Raw genomic sequence first — 21,597 nt, forward strand, 5'->3', positions numbered from 1 at the left:
TCTACGATTTTTTTATTTCGACTACCACTTACCGCTACATCCATCTATTGCAAAACGGCGAAAGTAAAGTTGTACACCTAATATTTAAAATTTGTTCAACTGTAAGTTAATACCTTGTTTTTGAACATAACATCGTTTACAAAGACTTGGAGACATTTTGCTGCCCTCGATTTTTCAACAGTTCCAAGTAAATTTGTGGATCCGAGGAACCCACCAGATTTTTCATATCAGAACTATTTGTCGATAAATGCTATACACTTATGTTGAGTTTTAGAAAACTTTCATCGTGATTTGCTCGATCAAATCATTTACCTATGTGTTCAACTTCAATTCATTTTTGACTCTAGATTTCCAAATCTACAATGAATGAGTTGATATGTCAATCAAAGTTTTATGAAACCTGTCGTTAATATTTATTGTTTTTTTACAGGATGAATCAATAGTGCTCGAAGGTCGATAACCCTTGAAAATTCAGGGCTAGGAAAATTATACAAGTTTTGTCGAAATCAACAGTTCTCAGCGAATAAGCTTAAATTTTTAACTCTAATTGCTGGTGCGAAAGTGGTAGAACACGATGCTTTTTTGAATAAGAATGCTCAATTTTTATACCATACTCGTAATTTCCATGGAATTCTAATTTCGATATATCCCACTTGTCATCATTAATCTGTGGTACTTTTTGACTAGGCCACTTTTTCAACAAACATGGATATAATGAATTAAACTAAAGATCATATCTTCAAAACCGTTCGAGATAATTGTATGATTTTTTTCAATAAATTCCCGAACAATTTTCTAGTCTTCTGCAAATTTACGGATCACCCCATAGGTGATCCGAAAGACACTGCAATTTTTTAAAAATAACCTTTCAGAAATGTCAATTAGTCTATTTATTCGAATGACATGTATGAATCGTCGTAAGGTGTTCGAAATGACAGCATATTTCCGGCTGAAAAAAGTATCATCAATATTTATATTATGATCTGCTCAGCTCAGATGTCTGCAAAATTTTTTAATAATTTCAATATGTTTGAAATAACAATCCGAATAGATCATATGAGCGATGAATATTGATGAGACTTTTTCAGCTGAAAATATGGGAAAAAAAGACAAGACTTTCTTTCATAAAAATTTTGCGAATTCCAAGAGGAAACTGTCAAAAATATGGGTAGGCCTTAAAAAAAACAATTTCATTGCTTCCAAATAATGAACCAAAAGTTCAATTCCCTCTCTGCAACGAGCAATTAGCTAAAACGAACTTAATACCATCTTTTGTGTCCTGCGGACATAGAATCCTCTACTTTCTCCTCGGTCTACCTTGCAAGACATCAGCAGACTGCATTTTTATGTCACGTGACTCTTCAATCGCCTCTCTGTTGACCGAGATGTTGCTATCTCTCGTTTCGGTACAGGCTGACATTGAAATCGACATAATATTATGTTTCGTCATAATATTAGGCTAGGTTATATCGATATTTGTCTAGGTGTATGTTTATGATTTTTTTATATGCGTTGTAGGTCCGTGACATTTCACCTTCGTTATACGGTAATTCCAAGGTGATAAAATTATGGTGATTCTTTGATCTGGACCGCTTTTAATACCTCGTTTGAATTTCGATCATATGCGTAAAGGTGTTATTATTTATGAATGAGTATGATATGATTATGATGCAGAAACAGATGTGTCCTTATTATCATATAGGGTGATTTATTGGTAGAAGACGGAAGCTAGGGGTACATGGAGAACACAGAGGCGAGTCAGAATAATCTATATCATAGAGGTTCTAACTCATTTAATGAATTTATCATTCACAACAGGCCAGTTTCCAAATGCCCCAAAAAGCGCCATCATTACTCCGATCCATAAAGAAGGAGATAAAAATGATCCCAAGAACTTTAGAACAATATATGTAACTTCGGTCATAGCTAAAGTTTACCTTCAAGAAATAATATTTTGTCTGAACAACAATTTGGATTCAGAGAAAGTCGTTCCACAGAAAATGCCTTATTTCAATTCACATATAAAATTCATGACCACCTGAACGCAAATAAAAAGGTAATTGGCATCTTCATAGACCTAGCTAAGGCATTCGACAGTATTTCCCATGAATTACTCTTGAAAAAACTAGATGCATGTGGTATAAGAGGTGTAGCATATGAACTCTTCAAGAATTACCTTAGCAACCGCATATCGTTCGTGAGAATCAACGCTCATCTCAGTAAACCCCAACAACTCAAATTCGGTATACCACAGGGAACAATCCTGGGCCCGCAACTATTTCTTATTTATATGAATGACCTGTTGAAAATTAATGTAAATGGAGATATAATCTCGTACGCCGATGATACAGTTCTACTTTTCGCCGAAGACACCTGGGAACATGTAAAATCTAAGTCAGAGATAGGCCTTTCTAAATCAAATGCTGGCTGGATATGAACCTGTTGAGCTTAAACTTCCAAAAAACTTAATTCGTCACATTTTCCAACTCCACAGTATCTCAGCCCACTTTTTCCACCATTACATACCATACAAAATGCAGGATCAATGAATGTTGTTGCAAAGGAGAGATAGGCAAAACTGATAATATAAAATATCTAGGCTTAATCATAAAAAATACATTAAAATGGGACAATCATTCACAGTACTTAACCAACCGATTAAGAAAATTTGTGTATACCTTTTATGAACTGAGAAAGTTCTTACCAATAGAAATACTTAAAATAGCATACAAAGCTTTAGTCGAATCTGTCCTTTCATACGGAATAGTTGTTTGAGGCGGTACTTACGAAAGTCGAATAAAAACATTGATATTGACGCAAAAATGGATTTTGAAAGTGATAACTTCAAAACCAAATAGATTTCCAACAAGTCAGTTGTTCTCAAACAGTTGGATGATGGACATGCGGCAGTTGTACATTTTCAATGTCTCGAAATTTATGTACCAAAATAAAATGACAACAATCAAAAGTGCACATGTTTACTACACAAGACAAAGACAAAATTTGCAGATACCACAGGCTAATACAACACTATTTCAGAAGTTTATATGGACTACTGGTCCTAAAATATATAACTGCATCCCGGAGGAGCTGAAGAACTTAAGGAATTTCAGACTTTTCTCCAAAAAACTAAAACAATTGATTATATCAAATAAAGACCTTTTCCAGATTACCTAAAAGACAGAAAAATGATGATAGATCTATGCTATTGTTGTTTGTTTTTTTGTTCTCAAAGTTAAGTAATGTAATATGCTAAATTCTTTCACATGAATTATCTAAACCCAATAAAATTGTACAAATCAGGCACAAAACAACTCCTCCGGGAGTTAGGTGCAATAAATTACCATTGAAAATTTGTATTAACTCTGTAAATGTTGAAATCGTTCAATAAAAATGTATTGAAAAGTATTGAAAAAAGTCTATCTGTCTTTATAATCAAGGTACTGAGTGTTTCATTGATTTTGTCAATTTCTTCAATACCCATAACTTTCGAACCAACCTATAGATTTTAATGATATTTGGTACATTTATTCCCTGCAACAAATACTTTATACAGACATAGCAAATGAATTTTTCCTTCAGGTTCGGCCTGGGAAAAATTGATAAATAAGATTAAACCCAAAAAAACACCCCGTATATCAAAATTTCTTCAATTTTATAGGATATTCGAATCAAGAAGAAAAAACTAATGAATCAAGGTATTTATCGAACTCCCGCATGCGATTTGGATAATACTCAATAAATATAGTAGTAATAGGTAAAGTTCAGAAGTTAGAGTTAGGCGATGAAATCACTCGACTAGTTTTTATGTAGATGGTATATTAATAATTTAAAAACCATAGGTCTGCGCCAAACCAAATCCTTTTGTTCCTTCTGCTAGGAAACAGGCCCATTCCTAATACAGGTTTTCATTCAATGTTTGGTGTGTTGTTTTTAATAATAGATTTGTTGTTCCGTACACCCGTACACGTCACCACCATTTTCAACTGGCGAAATTGATTTTGATTTTCTTAAACAAATTTTACCTGTTTTGCTTGATGCAGCTGTTGATGTCAGAGGCATGTATTTTCAACACGATGGGGCTGCACTTCATTTCAAGGCCATTGTGACCAATTTCTTGAACGAGAATTTTCCGAATCCGAAGTTTATTCGACACGAATAAAAAACGATAGAATGCAACTACTTTAGAGAATCGAGAACGCTTGAAACAAATTGAAAAATAATTAATAAAGGATAAAACAATCAATAACTTGTCTAAGTGATATGCATTGAGCAGAATGGTAGCCATTTTGAGCTAATTTTGTGATTTTTTTTTCTGTTTCAAAGGCTTTTTTATAGTATTAATGTTATGTTTTTCAGAACTCATGTTATGGTTTATTCTCAATTTAAATATTTGATAAATAAATTTAATTCTCGATGTGATCGTTTTCAGTGGTGATATCACTAATTGAAATCATCAAAGATTTCTTCAAGAATAGACCTCTGCAAACCTCTGCATTTCGTTGTATTTCAATTTTGTGACCAAAAAAACCAAAACTAATCAATTAATAAAAAGCTAATGAAATTGAATTTTTTTGAAATTTTGATTAGGTAGGTACCTATCTACTGTGTTGACGGAATATTCAGGTTTGACTAGATTTTTTGACTATTGAGACCGCATACGGGAGTTCGAGAAAACCTTGCCCTTTTTAGTTTTTTCTCCTGTATTCAAATATCCTATCAAATTTTGATTTTTTTTTTGGTTGAATCTAATTTATTAAATTCTCATAGGCCGGAACAGAAAAAAATTCAGTTGCTCTATCTGTATGAAGTAGTTGTTGCAGAGAATAAACGTACCAGATATTATTAAAATATATAGGTAGGTTCGAAAGTTATGAGTAATTGAAGAAATTGACGAAATTAAGTACTCTTTATCTTGATTATAAAAAGAGATATACCCTTCAAATATAGGTTATTCTGACTCGCCTCAGATTCCTATATCTACCCTAAGCTTCCGCACATTTACCAATGAATCACCCTGTATACAATGTATTACCAAAAGTGGGATATTCTCTTTGGTTTTTACTACAATTCTAAATGGGAATTCTAAAATTTATTCCTCAAAAATGAACTATGTAGTTATACAGTTTTCGTGTTCGAAGAACCTAAAAATATTCAGCAAAATCTAACGAATTTATAAGTAGATTTTGAATTTCGAAGAAAAATTGTACTTTTCCACAAGATTTTGTCTTAACCTTGATGATTTGCGACCACTTTTATGATTGAGTCTCACCTACCATTTTATACTATTCTAAACTCAACAGCGATTCTGAATGAAAAATACTTCGAAATTGAAGTGCTGTATCTACTTTGCACTAATACTCGTACCTACTTATTCCATTTTGATATTAGTAGAACTCATATTTTATCCACTTAAAATTCTCATATGAAATTGATGATTAGATTATTATATCGAGTTAAAAGATCGTGCACGTCATTGTTGAATACAAAATAAGTTATTACCCTATTAGCATTGCGCAAATTTAGTCTATGGGTGCCTAGTAGTTATTTCTGGTTTTAAATAGATGATTTTCATTACTTTATTCCAATTGATTCAAATAGGTTTGTATATGTAACAAGTGGTACCATAATTACATTTGTAGTTTAAAAAAAATACATAATGTTTATTATTATTGAATAGTGACGCATGTAACTTTTGAATATAGACAGGACCAGGCAGCAGCCTAATGGAAAAATTGTCACTGGTTAATTTTCCTGAATTTTTGTTTGTAGGAGAATATGACCTCCTGAACAAGAAAGTCAGGGTGGTTCAACTTAATTTTATGAATAGTTTTCGAGATACAGGCTGTCGAAGTTGGCAAATGGCATTTCTTTAAAGTAACACTTTTGCGCGACAAATATTGCTTACTCTTAGGGTAATTATTTTAGACGTGTTTCAATAAAAATTATTGTAACATATTAGGCGAGTCAAACATGATTCAAAATTAAATTCGTTGAGTTCATATTCCACCCTGTGATTGAAAAAGTCGTCCCGTGGATTTTTTCAATTTTTTGTCATTATTCCTAGTTTGAGTACACTATTATGTCAAAGAGTATTGAGAAACAGTTTTTGAGATATACGATAATCCCAATCGCAGGAAATAATGGGGATATCCCGGCCATGCTTCCACGTTGACGGCCAAACCGAATATTCACGCTTTAAAGGTCATGCTCAGTATTTGGTAGGACCAGCTCGGCGTATTGTATTATGGATAGATGTTAAAACCGACTAAAACAATCACAGGCGATCGTTATCGAACGCAATTAATGCGTTTGAGCCGTAATACAACAAGAGAGATGATAAAGTGATTTTACAGCATGACAATGCTCGACCCTATGTTGCGAAAGTGGTCAAGACATACTTGGATACATTGAAGTGGGAAGTCCTACCACCGCCCGCCGTATTCTCAAGATGTTGCTCTCTCACTTGTTTAGATCATTGACACACGGCCTGGCTGACCAGCACTTCAGGTCTTATGGAGAAGTAAAAAATTGGATTGATGTGTGGATCGCTTCAGAAGATGACCAGTTTTTTCAACGCGGGATTCATACGCTGTAAGAAAATTGGGAGAAAGTAGTGGCCAGCGATGGTCAATACTTTGAATCATGAATGTATAAGCAGTTTCTTACAATAAAGCCTCTAATTTCGGAAAAAACGGCGGAAGCAAAGTTATACGCCTATGTAATACAAAAGTTGTATGCTTTGTATCAAAATTAACATAACTTATATCTCAAATATCAAAGTTGATAGAAAAAAGATGGGATGGTGGCATTTTTTAAATCAGCAAAACATTCGAAAGAACTTTTTGGGTTTAAGGTACCAATTTTCTTCATATTGTTGGCCTGTGTTTTCGATTACTAAAATAATTTTTTATATAATTTTATTTGGACGTTTTCTACTCTTCAGTGTTTCATAGTTAATATACTTGATATGTTAAATATAGCATCCTCAATAAAAAAGTTGGATCATATGCCCTGAACCTTTTAATCCTGACATAAATCTGTCTTTGAAAGCCTAAATTAGGTATATTTAGATTGATGTCACCCAACTCGAGATATCCCGTGAGAAAATGAGAATTTCTATTTTTTTTCAAGTCTACACGAGCTGTCTTTCTTACATTCACTTCGTTTATTACCGGAAAATTAAATACCTACTTTTCACTGACTGAGCGTGTCAAATAGGCCACTGATTGTTCTTAATAGATTGAAACTCAAATCGACACAAATTGCTAATTAAATTCTCCTGAAATAGTTGTGTTTTAAAATCAATAGTTGGCTCTGAGTCATCAAATCATGACTTTACTGGGGTAGGATGTAAAATATCGATCTGAGAACGTCTCCATGAAGTATACAAGGTGAATTCGCAGGTACCGCGGATATCAGATATGTTTGTCGAATTGTTTTCAAGTAGTTTATAAAAGGAGATTTCTTGTCCTTATTTCCAATGTCATTCATGTTTAAGGTTGTCTTTATACGTTTGTTATTCTGCACTGTACCTTCTCGAACAATTAGTTATCTTGATTTCCGTTCGTTCCAGATGAATTTTCATTTCGTCAAGGAGTTTCTCCATTTTTATTTCCTCCTTTATATTTCTCACAAGTGTTTTACATCCGTAAAGGATTTTCCAATAAGAGGTTTCATTTTGATATTAAAAAAGCCACATACTATACCGGGTGTCCCAAGTTATTGGATAATAAAAAAATTGAAAAAATTGCATTAAATAACATCGAAGTATTTCCAATAACATATAAAAAAGGTTCTTACATTTGGTAGCTACCCCTCACTTTTTATTTTCAAATGGCACCATCTGTATATTGTCAGTAAAAATTGCGTGTCATTCTATTTGGAATACAACGATAGCACATACTTGGTATTTTTTTAGTAATAACAACAAAAACAATAATATTTTGTGACTTCTTTTACGTAATTTAATTCTCATTTTAAAAATGAAATGCCTCCACCCATGTTTGTACAAACTTCATATATGAGAAATAGATGAATTTTTTGTTCGAAGAAATCGAGAAACAATAAAATAGTATATTATTTTGTTTGAACACTTGCTTTAAATGTTTCTTCGTTTTTTGAATTGCATAGTAGGTATTTTAGTTGCAGATCATACTCCGCAAAATGTCAATGTTTTTGTTGTTCTTGATAAAAAAATACCAAGTATGTGCTATCGTTGTATTCCAAACAGAACGACACGCAATTTTTACTGACAATATACAGATGGTGCAATTTGAAAATAAAAAGTGAGGGGTAGCTACCACAGGGCTGTCAAATGTAAGACTCTTTTTTCATACATTATTGGGAAGGTACATTGATGTTATTCAAACAAATATTTTAATTTTTTTATTATCTTGTCAAATAAGCTAGATTGCCTATATACGATAACTTTGGACACCCGGTATTTTGAATGAAACCAATGGATGTTTATTTCATTGTAAAGAGGAAGGATGTCATTAATGATAGAACACAATATTAGCTAAATGTCCGCCGCGGCTACGGTTGCAGCATCATATTATTTTCATGAAATTTGTCATGACCAATTCGCACATTTGCGGCTGTAGAATAGAATAGAATAGAGTAATAATTTATTTTCCATATCATTACAAAAATGAGAAGAAAACAAGTCAATCACAGATACTAAAATATCCAGAACTAAATCTAATCTCCAACTAACTAATCTTATCAGAACTAAATCAATCACATACAAAATTACAATTTATGATCTTGTACCATAGATCTACAGGCCGTTTCAAATTCCTCAATACTGTAGGGCTCAATTTTCAATATGTATCCTCGATAACTTCAAGAATTCCATCTATAAGGTCTTGAATCAATATTGAAGCAATGATGTATATCTTATCTTTCACGTGGCCCTAAAGAAGTTTAAATGTGTTAAATACCAAGATCTTGATGGTCAAACGAGAATTTCTCGAGAATTAATACCGCCAGGAAACTTACAAACTGCAATGGTTTCTTTGCCTGTGGCACGTAGCGTCGTTTTGTTGAAAATAAACGTCATCCTCATCAATGTCTTCCAATTCCGATCATAAATCTTCAAATGCAACTCCGTAGTGCAATCCATTTGCCATAACAGCTGAGTCAGCCTTATTTTTGAAAGAGTCCAATCACACAATCAGCCCAAAAACCGCATCAGACAGTGACACTTGTGAGGATGGAGAGGCTTTTCAACAATCATTCTAGGATATTCCTTGCCTTAAATGCTTATTAACGTTGCCTTCGAGAAGAAAATGGACTTATCACTGAAGATAATTTTTCAATCAAAATCCGGATCATTTTTATGCATTTCAAGGATCCACTTAGCAAAGTACGACGATACTGATGATCGGCTTGATTTCTTGTGTTAACTGAACTTCAAAAGACTGTATCCAAAATACGATGTAATGTCGGGTGTGGAATGCTTTATTTTCAAGATCGACGAGAAATCTACCTGGGGTTTCATAGAAACTAGAGGCTACAGTAGCAATATTTTCAGTTGTTTTTGAGCTACGCACACGGTTTCGATTCTTTACATCAGTAATTTGTCCCAGCAGCTCAAATTTTTCTACCAATTTCAATATTGCTGACCGAGAAGGTGCTTCACTACGAGCCTAAATTGCTCTAGTTTTGCGAACTGTCACTGCAAAATTTTCACCATTTTTGTAGTGAATTTTAATAAAATCAATGCGTTGTTGAAGCTTTGTAGAGTGTCATTTTAAGTAATGATGGAGTTTTTACTAGTCAAATTTCAAAAAAAGACAGCTTCAAAAGTGACAACTATCCAGAAACGGGCTATTCAAAATGAACCCTCCTATTGGAAAACCCTTCATAATTTCTTCAAACCTTCTTGTAGAACCTTCAACACAAAAGTTTGCATAAACTTTATAATTAAATGTTCAAATCTTCGATCTTGCGAGCATTTTCATTCAAATACTCGATAGAATGGTATTTTATTATTCAATAATATTATCTGGAAGTCCCTAGATTTTAATGAGAAACAATACAATATTCATCTTGTTCACATGTCTTCTCATTACGTGCGTTATTACCGATTGACATAAGCAAATTATCTGGAAACTTCTGAAGACCATTGAAAAGTGGTAAATGAATCCTTATTCTTAGAAATGGACTTTGTTGATTGTTGATTTCGTTTCTTTTTATTCAAGAGTGTTTATTTGCGGTTTTAGGTGGTTTACGTTTGTGGATTGTGAATTTTTAATTATGGAAACCTTTCACCTGAGGTAAATCTGCAAATGGTTGAAACACTGTTTATGTTGCTTTAATCACGAAATAGCCTGAATTCATAAAGAAATATCATACAGGGCGGCCCACATAGAACAATACAGGGGATATTCCCATAATCATGAGTTTTTCAGGAAACACCGAGATAACTCAAATTTTTGCAAGGAGATCTTATGATTTGGAAAAACCCACAATCAATTGAATTGAAGATTGTAAAAAGGCACTGACGTAAAGTTGAAAGCATTTGAGTTGATTGCGCCCTTGGAAACTACAAAACTGTTAATAGGCATGTGTCCTACAAGGCTTAAATTGGCGCATTAATGAATGAGCTTTTAAAAGCTTCTGAACCTATGTCAGTTTTTTCCTTAATTTTGGTTCGATATTCAGCATTAATTTTCAATGATTCTGATAACGAAATTTTGCATAATGCCTGAAATTGCCATTTTACATTTACTTAAAAAATCTGAATTGCGGGTGGGGTCTGTTGTGATGAAATTATATTGCGTAATTTTTTTCGATATTCTGCTTGAGTTTTCTATGGTTAGGAAACTTTATCAACACGAAGATTGAAATGATTATTCTCTTTATAAATGAAAAATATCAATCCTTGATCTGTAATCAAGGAAATATTCGGTGTTTTCCATATTCTCTTTGAATTTTCTATGGTTCTGCTGATTTGATCTTGACTTGACTTGAAATTCTGCACGAAGCTTGAAATTATTGTTCCACCCAAAATTTCAACAGTATTTTTTTTTGGTATTCTTCTTGAATTTTGTATGGTTCTGGTTATGCATCAGTGAACGTGAAATTTTTTTCGAGGAAATTATTATTCTAAATCCAAGAAAAATATTTATTCCGATCTAATGTTGGAATGAACAGGAAACAAAATTTCGAACAACCTCATTTGAGGAACCCCTATAGTAGTATTTGCTCATTAAGGAACCTACCCTGCAAATTTGAAATTTCTAGGATCTTCCGTTCGAAAGTTATCGTAAGTAATTGCACAAGTGCATAAAAATTACCGATAATTTTGCATGACAACGTGTTGTCATAAAAACTGCATAAGTTCATTTTAATTTTTGGAGAAAGAGCCCGACACCGAAGGTGGAATGACCGAATGCAGTTTTTCAAAGAAAACACGCTGAAATGCGAAATTATCCGGTCATTTTGATGCACGAGTGTAATTCGGTGGAATATATCCCAAATAAACTGTTTACTTGTCAAAGTGACATAGATTCCATAGATGCAATAGATTCGAACTGTGTAAGATGCATAGAAACTATGCATCTATGAACAGAACAATTATCGCAGTGCTATTTCGCTTCCTACAATGCAATTATCGTAAGTAATTGCACAAGTGCATCAAAATTACCGATAATTTTGCATGACAGCGTGTTGTCATAAAAACTGCATGAGTTCATTTTCATTTTTGGAGAAAGAGCCCGACACCGAAGGTGGAGGGCTCTTTCTCCAAAAATGAAAATGACCGAATGCAGTTTTTCAAATAAAACACGCTGGAATGCGAAATTATCCGGTAATTTTGATGCACGAGTGTAATTCGGGGGAATATTTCCCGAATAAACTGTTACATTACCTGTCAAACTGATTTAGAATGGAATTGCCATAGATTCGAACTGTGTAAGATGCATAGAAACTAAGCATCTATGAACAGAACAATTATCGCAGTGCAGTTTCGCTTCCTACAATGCAATTATCGCTGTAATTTTCGATAATTGTTCTCCAGATACATAGAATTTTTGACAGGAGGGAAATATTCGCTGTAATTTTCGATAATTGTTCTCCATATACATAGAATTTTTGACAGGAGGGAAATATTCGCTGTAATTTTCGATAATTGCATTCCATTTACATAGAATTTTTGACAGGAGGGAAATATTCGTAAGTAATTGCACAAGTGCATCAAAATTACCGATAATTTTGCATGACAGCGTGTTGTCATAAAAACTGCATGAGTTCATTTTCATTTTTGGAGAAAGAGCCCGACACCGAAGGTGGAGGGCTCTTTCTCCAAAAATGAAAATGACCGAATGCAGTTTTTCATAGAAAACACGCTGGAATGCGAAATTATCCGGTCATTTTGATGCACGAGTGTAATTCGGGGGAATATTTCCCGAATAAACTGTTACATTACCTGTCAAACTGATTTAGAATGGAAATGCCATAGATTCGAACTGTGTAAGATGCATAGAAACTAAGCATCTATGAACAGAACAATTATCGCAGTGCAGTTTCGCTTCCTACAATGCAATTATCGCTGTAATTTTCGATAATTGTTCTCCAGATACATAGAATTTTTGACAGGAGGGAAATATTCGCTTTAATTTTCGATAATTGCATTCCATTTACATAGAATTTTTGACAGGAGGGAAATATTCGCGTAAATGACATGACGGACAGAACTCAATTCAAAAGCGGATAATTTAGTTTTCGTTTCAGTAATCGTTTTGACACCATTTCACGCTTGGAATTCGAACATAACAGATATTGGGACGAAATAATAAAGTGATCTGTTCGGATAAGAAGAGCTCAAAAAGGACACAGAAAACTAAATGTTTTCCTAATACTTTTGGGTACTTTGAAATTTTCGCATCAAGTTAAAGAACAGCGAATAGAGTTAAGGCATACGTTTGTATGAATATTCATTCACTATAATAAAAATCGTCCCAAACACTTTCAATAATTTTTGTTTTAGATGGTGATTATCGTTTAGAATCAAGTGGATCCTTTCAACTTCAGCATCTCGTACATGGGCAAACATAACTGAATATAAATGAAAAATTTAATAAAATATACTGGGTGTTTCATCATAAACTGTATACACAGTCGTGTAGATGACACCGGGAGAACCATTTTCGCCTTATGACATATCCCTCGTTTTAGAAGCAAAAACGAGATATATGGTGTTCAATATAATTTCTGAGCATTATTCTATTGAGTGGGTCAGTTATGTATAATCTTTGAAGTTACGATTTCTGGTCACATCACAGTATTTTTGAGTGCTAAATTCAGAAAAGGTGAAGAACTCTGAAAAAAATTCAAAATAGCGGAAAACCTGCAATGTTCGTGTTTTTTTTTTGGTTTCCAAATTTAATTTAATTTTTGGAAAACCCAATTTTTTATATACAGCGAAAACAAAATTTGAACCGAATTTGTAGATATATTTCTCAATTGATTTTTTTTAAACATAACTCCAATATCAAAACAGAATCGAAAAATATCAATCGATTTCTTCATTAAATCCACTAAAATTTTTCCTTCGGTTCTCTAATATGATGAAAAAAAAGTGATTGGGATATATGAGCCAAAATTTCGAAATATTCCAGATAGTATATAAAGTTATCACCAAAAAATTTCACTGTAATTCAAATGAATCTCTGTTGGGAGTCGAACTATCGACCTTGAGTTATTTATTACCTGTAGAATGTAAATTTGAACTGAACGAAGGATATTAATGGTTTGAATAAAGGAACCGTTTCATATTTTTCGATTCAATTGACATGTAGACATGTAAAAAATAATTTTCGTTCGATTTATGAAAACATTTTTGACAGAAATTCTTTGAAAATAGGGATGTTGCCTATATTTTGAAATTGCTTTAAATTTGTAGATAAGCCCTATATAAACACGAAAAAAAAATATTTTCATGAAAAAATGTAGAAAGTACCAGTAAAACATAGTTTTCAAAATTACCGCTGAAACGCACCATTCTGTCACGCTATACGATGTATTAGTGTAACGTCACACACCGCCATTTTTGGTTCTCCCGTTCGGAATCCAAACAAATAAATTGTCATTCAAATTAGTAAGGTGTCGCTGAAGGAAGTGGCTTATTTTCATAAATAAGAGTATTTGAGGAACGATTTCAGTATTAATTGATAGACAGAAGGAACAAGGTTAATACCAGTGAGTTTAAATCATGTATCATTCCCCAGATTTTGTAAAAAGCCGTGTTTATTAGTTGAACTTCAAGTTCGAACTTACTGGTATTAATCTCGTTCCTTCTGTCTATCAATTAATACTGAAATCGTCCTTAAATAATCTTATTTATCAAAATAAGCCAATTTCTTCAATGACAACGTACTAATTTGTATGACAATTTGTTTGTTTGGATTCCGAACACTGACAGGAGAACTAAACTGGCGGTGTGTAACGTCATCACTAATAGAGCGTATTATGGTGACGTCACTCCATTATATAGTCACCACCATAGACAAACTAACTAGTTTATCTATGGTCACCACGTGCTAACGGTCTGTCAAACTGGACTGATCAGCTGATATTAACAGTCAAGTCGGTTTGATTATATCATCTGACATTCTTAACCACAGATAACCTAGTTCTAGATTCTAGATTAGTTCGCTATGTTCTAAACGTTTCAGTGCTATGACGTCAAATTGCCCTGATTGGCGTTCGCAGTCACGTGCTGTCGATAAGAATCAACACAATTAAAATCAATTTTATTGAATTGACTTCGAGAAATGAGATAATGAAAATGCTATTTCAGTATTTTAAAAAAGGCCTTTAATGTGGAAAACCTAAATTCATTTGATTTTATTATATGACGCAACAACTCTATTGAATGAAATTCAATTTGGCAACCGAAAAAAGAATCACGAACATTACAGGATTTCCGCCATTTTGCAATTTTTCTTCAGAGTGCTTCCCTTTTTCTGAATTAAGCATTCCAAAATACTTTTATGTGACCAGAAATTCAAAGGTTATATACAGGGTGGCCACTTTTTTAATGGGATTGTATTGGTAACTTTTAAGAGTCTGTTTACACCACACTGCTTGGGAAGCAGAGGGGTCGCAACGTAAAGAGGCAAGAGCGGGTGGGCGTCGACTATCATGGTGAAAATATCGTGAACGTATTAGGCCCTCAGCCCAGAGAGAATGAATTTGTAACGCATTGGGATGATCTCGTTTCTTTCTCGTTTCTAGTGCGTGTCGGAATTTGCAGCCGCATTTTTGACATTTTCATGAAATGAAATGATTGTCAAATGGACCTATGATTATGGTTGTAAAGACGGTTTCTGTATAATAAGAGCTAAGAGTTGAGAAATACGAACTCTTTTTTAGGTTTCTAAAAAGACTCTCTACTTTCCATAATTACTTGATATCGAATTGAGAATCCAAATACGCTTTGATATACCATTATCCTCATTTCTTGAATTGTGAAAATCCTTATGAATTAAATGGCGTGAATTTTGAAATATCTAATCCAAAATTTCATTGAGAATGTTGATGAACTCATTTCATAAATATCTACAGTTTTGAGGAATAGTACTTTGTTATAATAATAAAAAAAAATCAGCTTGTTTCATAATGATATATTTCAAATTGCCTTTTTTTTTTCAATTTTGCTTATCCTGAAGATCTAGTTTGTATTGGGGATTCCTAATAAAATTTTTCTTCGAAAAACTCTTCATCGATGTTGACTTCGATAAATAAAAAGTCCTTCAAAGTCCATACGACAAAGGCATTTTTCTCTTTCAGCTATATTTAATTGTCCCTGAACTTGAAAATAATAATTATGACTTTGTTTTAATCGATATTTCTAATCATCATTTTTTCCAGATATGTGATTTGTTTCCTTTCAATAGCGTCCTTCATCATATTATTTCTTGCTGAAAACCGGCATTTGATTTCAATTGAATGATTATTTTTTTCAACAACGCCATCTGAAGAGGCACCTAGAAAAGGCCATTTTTTATTAATAAAAATTCCACTGTTTGTGATCTTCGAGCACAATTCGTTCTCTAATAGACGCTTCGCACGATCTTCATTATTTTTCCCGAATCTATAGCTTTTGCAGAAAAATGTTTTTATAAAATGCTTTCAACTGTTGAGCAACAACTTGTCATAGGAGGCATTTTACTTCATTTCTACATAAAATCAATGAGTGAGTAGAAATATACGTATAGGTACAAAAATAGACCATTTTAAATTTTTACTCCTAAATGCCTTCTTTCAGGTACCTATGCAATGCTGAACCTACCTAGAAACTGTCAAATTGTCCAGCAATGAAATAATACGGTACACAAAAGAGTACCGAATAACCTTTATTTACAACTGATGTTTATCTGATGTGACAATGAAATCTTGAAATAACTCTAATAAATTTACACGAAATCACTTCTTGTTAACTTTTAAAGTATTATTCTCAAGCAGTAGCACAATACCGAATCTTAGATAGGTTCTGAACTAACCAAATTTTGTATTATATGAAATATGTTAAAAACAAGGTAATTTGCCAGCCATCATTACATCCGAATCGATTTTTTCAATAACAGATATCTACTTTTTCCCAAACTTACGAACCTTCGGTCCGAAGTAATTAATTGACTATTGCATCCAATCCGAAACCTTCCATGAGGAATACATTTTTTCATTCGAGAAAGTAACATGAAAATCAGACATATGGCTTTAAAGATAATCAATGCTGGAATAGGAACTTGCAGGTTTAAGCGACAAAATATTTTTTTTTGTTCGTAACAAATAATTCAGGTTTTCAAGAATATATTTCCTAAAAGACGGTCCTGATAGCTACAAGCCACGCCCCTCAGGGAGGAGCAACGATTTTTAGTTCACAATTCTGGCACTTGAAACAGATTTACAACGTCACATAGAATTTTGAGTAACTATGATGTAATATATTTCTTATTGGTATCATTGGAAAAAAGAAAAAATAGGCTATGACCATGTCGTATTAGATTTTCGAATTTAGGTCAACTGAAGCGACAATAAATTAATCAAAATTGGTATTGAAAATCGTTCTTTCTACGTCAATAATACAATTAATTTGCAACTTTGAGTGAAATTATTACCTAACGATCATACAAGGGATAAAGACCTTCCAATATTGTTTTGAATCATCTCGATAGCGTTTACCGTTCCTGAGAAAATCAAGACCGAATTAGTTAAGAAAACGCATGAATTTGCGCCGCGTGAACGGACTCTTAAACCATAAGAGTTAGAAGGTCGGTGAAATGGAGAAAAAGTTGCATTCATAGGAGCATTGTCAAGCAGTTCAAACAAATCGAGATTATCAGGGCCGGTTATTGTGATATCATAGAAAAAGTAAATTCTGTCATTTTGATTTTTCTTTTTTTCCCACTTTATTTCAGATATTATCAAAAAATGTTCCTGGAATTTTTTATTCGACAGTAAATTATCCTCAATTTGACGTAATCAGATTTCGTATCCAACGTTTCGTACTCCCTGGGCCACCCTCAACTTCATTATTTTCAATACGGACCTGCATATTTCATGACACTTAACTTTTAATAATAACTTTTAACGCTGAATTCAACGATATATCATACGATATCATTCAAAGTTGATTTTCAGGTGATTTTGACCCTTATCCAAATTTCTTTGGGTCGGATCTGTATTACATTCAGGTACTTTTAGTTTAATTAACAACATGCAATACATTTCGATAAGAAAATCAACTAACTCATCTTGAACTGAATGGAAGATATTAGAATCGAAGCAAGAAACAAGTAAAAATTATTTACATATTTCAGTTCATACTAATTAAACGGAATTATCATTTAATCATTTAATGAAACACCCTGTATATGAACAATAAAAACTGTCAACACCCACAACTCTTCAAGCAGGTACAAACTAAACACAATAAACCACCATTGAAACCAGTCCTCAAACAACATCAACATGAAAAAATTTTGGAACGCCCGACAGTCCGCTCGATCCTTGAATATCATTAGCGCCCAGCGTGAAACCCCAAGTCCCATTATTTTCGCGTGTTTTCCGCAAATCGGGGGATTAGCTGAACGATGTCGGTTTTATCCAAACCGATCCCCTGTATATAGAAGTTGCATGTCTTCATTCGTGCCATTCGTGAATTGGCAACCGGCTCCGGTGTTTTGGATCCTTGGTCCTTCGATGCAGATTTCAATGAGTGAGTGATAGTTATAAACGTTGCCGGTTGTTTATATTATCAGTAGATATAGGATGGTGGTGGCGCACGGTTGATCTAGATTTGTTCCATGTGGTTGATTTGAATTCGGTATTTTGTTTTATTCGTTAAAGGGGTGGATTTAGACTTTATGAAGAGGACTGTTGTTAATTTCAATTTCGGTGTATGGTTTGATTTTTAGTGCACGTAATTCAAGGTAATTGGTTTGTTAATTAAGAACATTTCACAAGGATTTATGAAGTATTTTTTGAACCACTTGCTCTGTTTTATTTAGCATTTATTCGATACTCAGACTTATGCATTTTGAAAATTCATTAAACATAAAATTATGTTTTGTCCAAGTAAATCGTTTCATTACTAATCCATTCAATTTGTGCTCACAAGGATCTCTCACGGAAAAGTTTTGGGGTAGTTTTGATTTTTCGATATTATGTATATGTTTTTGGGGTGCTGAATCCGGAACATCGAAAAATTGTAAAAGTTAATTGAGTCTACTTGATGAAGGTTTTTTTTATGTAAACATAAAAAAATTGACATATTCGGTTTTTTGTGTTGCAATACAATTTCAATAGTGACAAAATATTAATAACAAACCAAAACAAAATTCAAAATTAACCAAAACTGTACAAATAGAGTAAACGGTTAACAAATTGAATTACTTAAATTAACATAAAGACGTACGTTTCGGAATTTTTGTATTTAATAATACAATTTTTCCTCATCAGTGCCTTATAGTTTAGAAACTTACTGAATTTACCAACTCACAACTTGTATAAGTACCCACTTCATGAGAATTGCAATTGAGGAAAGATATATTATTATGTTGTGAAGGAAAAACGACTGAATATTGGCAATTTATTTTATATTTATATTGAAAAAAAAATAAAAAATTCATTTTTTGGCGTTTTTTGACATATAACTCGAAAAATATCAATTTTTCGTAAGTCAAAAATGTGTACCGAGCCTTTTAAGGGTGATAGAACATTGAAAAATAAGTAAAGTTTGATGAATAAACATATGGCCCGAAATGCATATTAAGAAAGATATATTCCTTCTTAGTTGATAAAATTAAGAAAATTTCTCCGCATAACTTCTAAAAGTTGAAGGACACCAGATTGAAATTTCGTTCATAAATGTATGTTGTTAAAATACATTTTTATTACACTTCTACTTTCCTGATATTGTTACAAAGGGCGTTTTTAGAGGGTGAGTCATGATATTTTTTGGAACTACTTCTATGGTTATCGATGAATCTCACAATGAATGAATCTGCTGACATCATGTGATTAGAAAAACTCAAATATCTCGAAAACAGATCAATTTTTTGTATTTGGATGAAAGTACCTGTTTCATGTCATTCTCTTCGCTGCATCGGATGCTTCTATTTTTGCACCAAAATATGAACAATAAGAAGAAATTGTCCCAAAATAAAATCATCCCTCTAAAAACACGCTTTATAACAATATTAGAAAAGTAGAAGTGTAATAAAAAATGTATTTTTAGCAACAGACATTAATGCACGAAATTTCAATCTGGTAGCATTCACCGTAGATATTCTGCGGAGAAATTTTTATCAACTTTGGAAGGGTATATATCTTTCAATATGCATTTTGGGCCATTATTAAATTCATCAAACTCTACTTATTTTTCAATGTATCACCCCCAGAAAGCTCGGTACACATTTTTGACTCACCCTGTATATGAATAGGACATTTTTTTCATACTGCCAAATAACCTCTCCAGCTGAAGGCCTATAAGAGCAAGAAAGGGGTGATGTTAAGACAATAAAACTAAATTGCTAAACAGGCTCTATTATCCAATATTTATTTTGATGCTTATGTTACGTCACATCGACATCTCATATGCTACAAACGTGTAACGTCCAGTAGGGATTTGATTATTTTTAACTTCAGTCCATTCTGCACTACAGAAATAAAGCGGGCTGAGTATAGTCAGCACACCACGAAATTTGTTAAATTAGGTACGTGTGAACTTGAACTTAAGTTTAGTGCGAGTCAAAATCGATCTAGTGACCAAGTAATGTTTTTTACGTGAATGTTGTCAATACCCAGGTAATACGTACTGAAGAAGCAAAAATTAGCGACTTTCGGGTGGAGATTTGTAAACAATTCAACGGAAAATTATCACTCTTTTAGTCGGATAATTGAAAAATAAACACTTATTTTGTGATAAAAACGTTTAGTTCTTGAAAACTCCCTCAGTATCAAATACATTCGCAAGTGCTCAATCAGTTTTGTCTTTTCAGTACAGCAATGTCCACGCAGAAGGAAAAATACCCATCCACGTTCAACATAGAAGACTTCAACTCTACGTAAGTCTAGATTTTCCTATTATTATATTATGTTACGGTTTATCTAAAAATATATTTTCCAAATACCTCGGCATCCTTGATTTCGTGAACATCCAAGCAATATATAATTCTCTAAATAATAGAAAGTCCGGTTGATTCAACAAATGTACGTACGTAAGTCATAAGGTCTACGTTCCTTGGAGCGATGCCATGAGTATATCTAAATAATTTCAACCAGATTCACGAAAATAGTATAGGATTCCCTTTTAAGTGAATAAATAAATCAATATCACAATCATCTCTTATTGTTAGTATGATAGTTAAATACTGTTTTATCCTAAGGAAGTCATTCGTAAAGCTTTTTCATTCAGAATACTGCTATATATTTACTTATTGAAAATATTCACGTTGCAGGACCGTCCTCACAAAAAATGCCTTACAGAAGGAGAAGGAGAGCAAGGGTGAAATTGATGAGTACAACCCTTACGAGCACAGACATCTGGATCATCCCAATACGTAAGTTACTTTCTGTTTACGTCAATGTGAAGGAAGATGCGTTTGTGGATTATGCAAGGATATGCTAGACTCCTTGTTGTAACGTTATGGTTCAATAATTCAAAATTAAATTTTCGCAATATGTATTCACAAAGCTTTCAATCTGATTAAATAGTTAGATAATAAATTATTGAATCGAAAACGTGAAATGAAGCTCAAGAAATTTTAAAATGAAAAATATTGATATTAAATATTCTTATTTACTTACTGAACGAAATTATTTCAGTTAATTATAATAATGATAATAAATTAATAATAAACTGAAGAGCAGGATACCTACTTACTTCAATTCATTGGAAAATTTTTGAAAAAATCTTTTAGAATTTGAAATAAAGTGTTTGAAGACTCATTTGGAAAAAAAAAAGAAGTGAACATCCAAAAGGTTGAGTTTTATATAATTTGAGTTTTCTAGAATTAAAATCTTGATTTCAGTTCATACATTTTGTCAAAAAAAATTTTGAAAATTTATCATACACCTAAT

At 32.9% G+C, this 21,597-nt stretch overlaps 1 protein-coding gene across 5 annotated transcripts in view; it reads left to right on the forward strand.

Annotated features, from left to right (window-relative positions):
* LOC123684287 (proton-coupled amino acid transporter-like protein pathetic) overlaps positions 1-21,597 on the forward strand; it is a 57,165-nt gene that overhangs the window by 17,612 nt on the left and 17,956 nt on the right. For 2 of the 5 annotated variants that reach the window (XM_045623479.1, XM_045623481.1), the window contains exons 2-3: positions 20,517-20,582; positions 20,976-21,077. In XM_045623479.1, coding sequence (XP_045479435.1) covers positions 20,517-20,582; positions 20,976-21,077 — 168 coding nt within the window. Of the gene's footprint in view, positions 1-18,357; positions 18,447-20,150; positions 20,323-20,516; positions 20,583-20,975; positions 21,078-21,597 lie in introns of those variants that run through there. The other 3 variants (XM_045623482.1, XM_045623480.1, XM_045623483.1) reach the window with 3 other exon arrangements.

The sequence above is a fragment of the Harmonia axyridis genome, chromosome 7, assembly GCF_914767665.1.
Source record: "Harmonia axyridis chromosome 7, icHarAxyr1.1, whole genome shotgun sequence".
NCBI classification, from domain to species: Eukaryota; Metazoa; Arthropoda; class Insecta; order Coleoptera; family Coccinellidae; genus Harmonia; species Harmonia axyridis.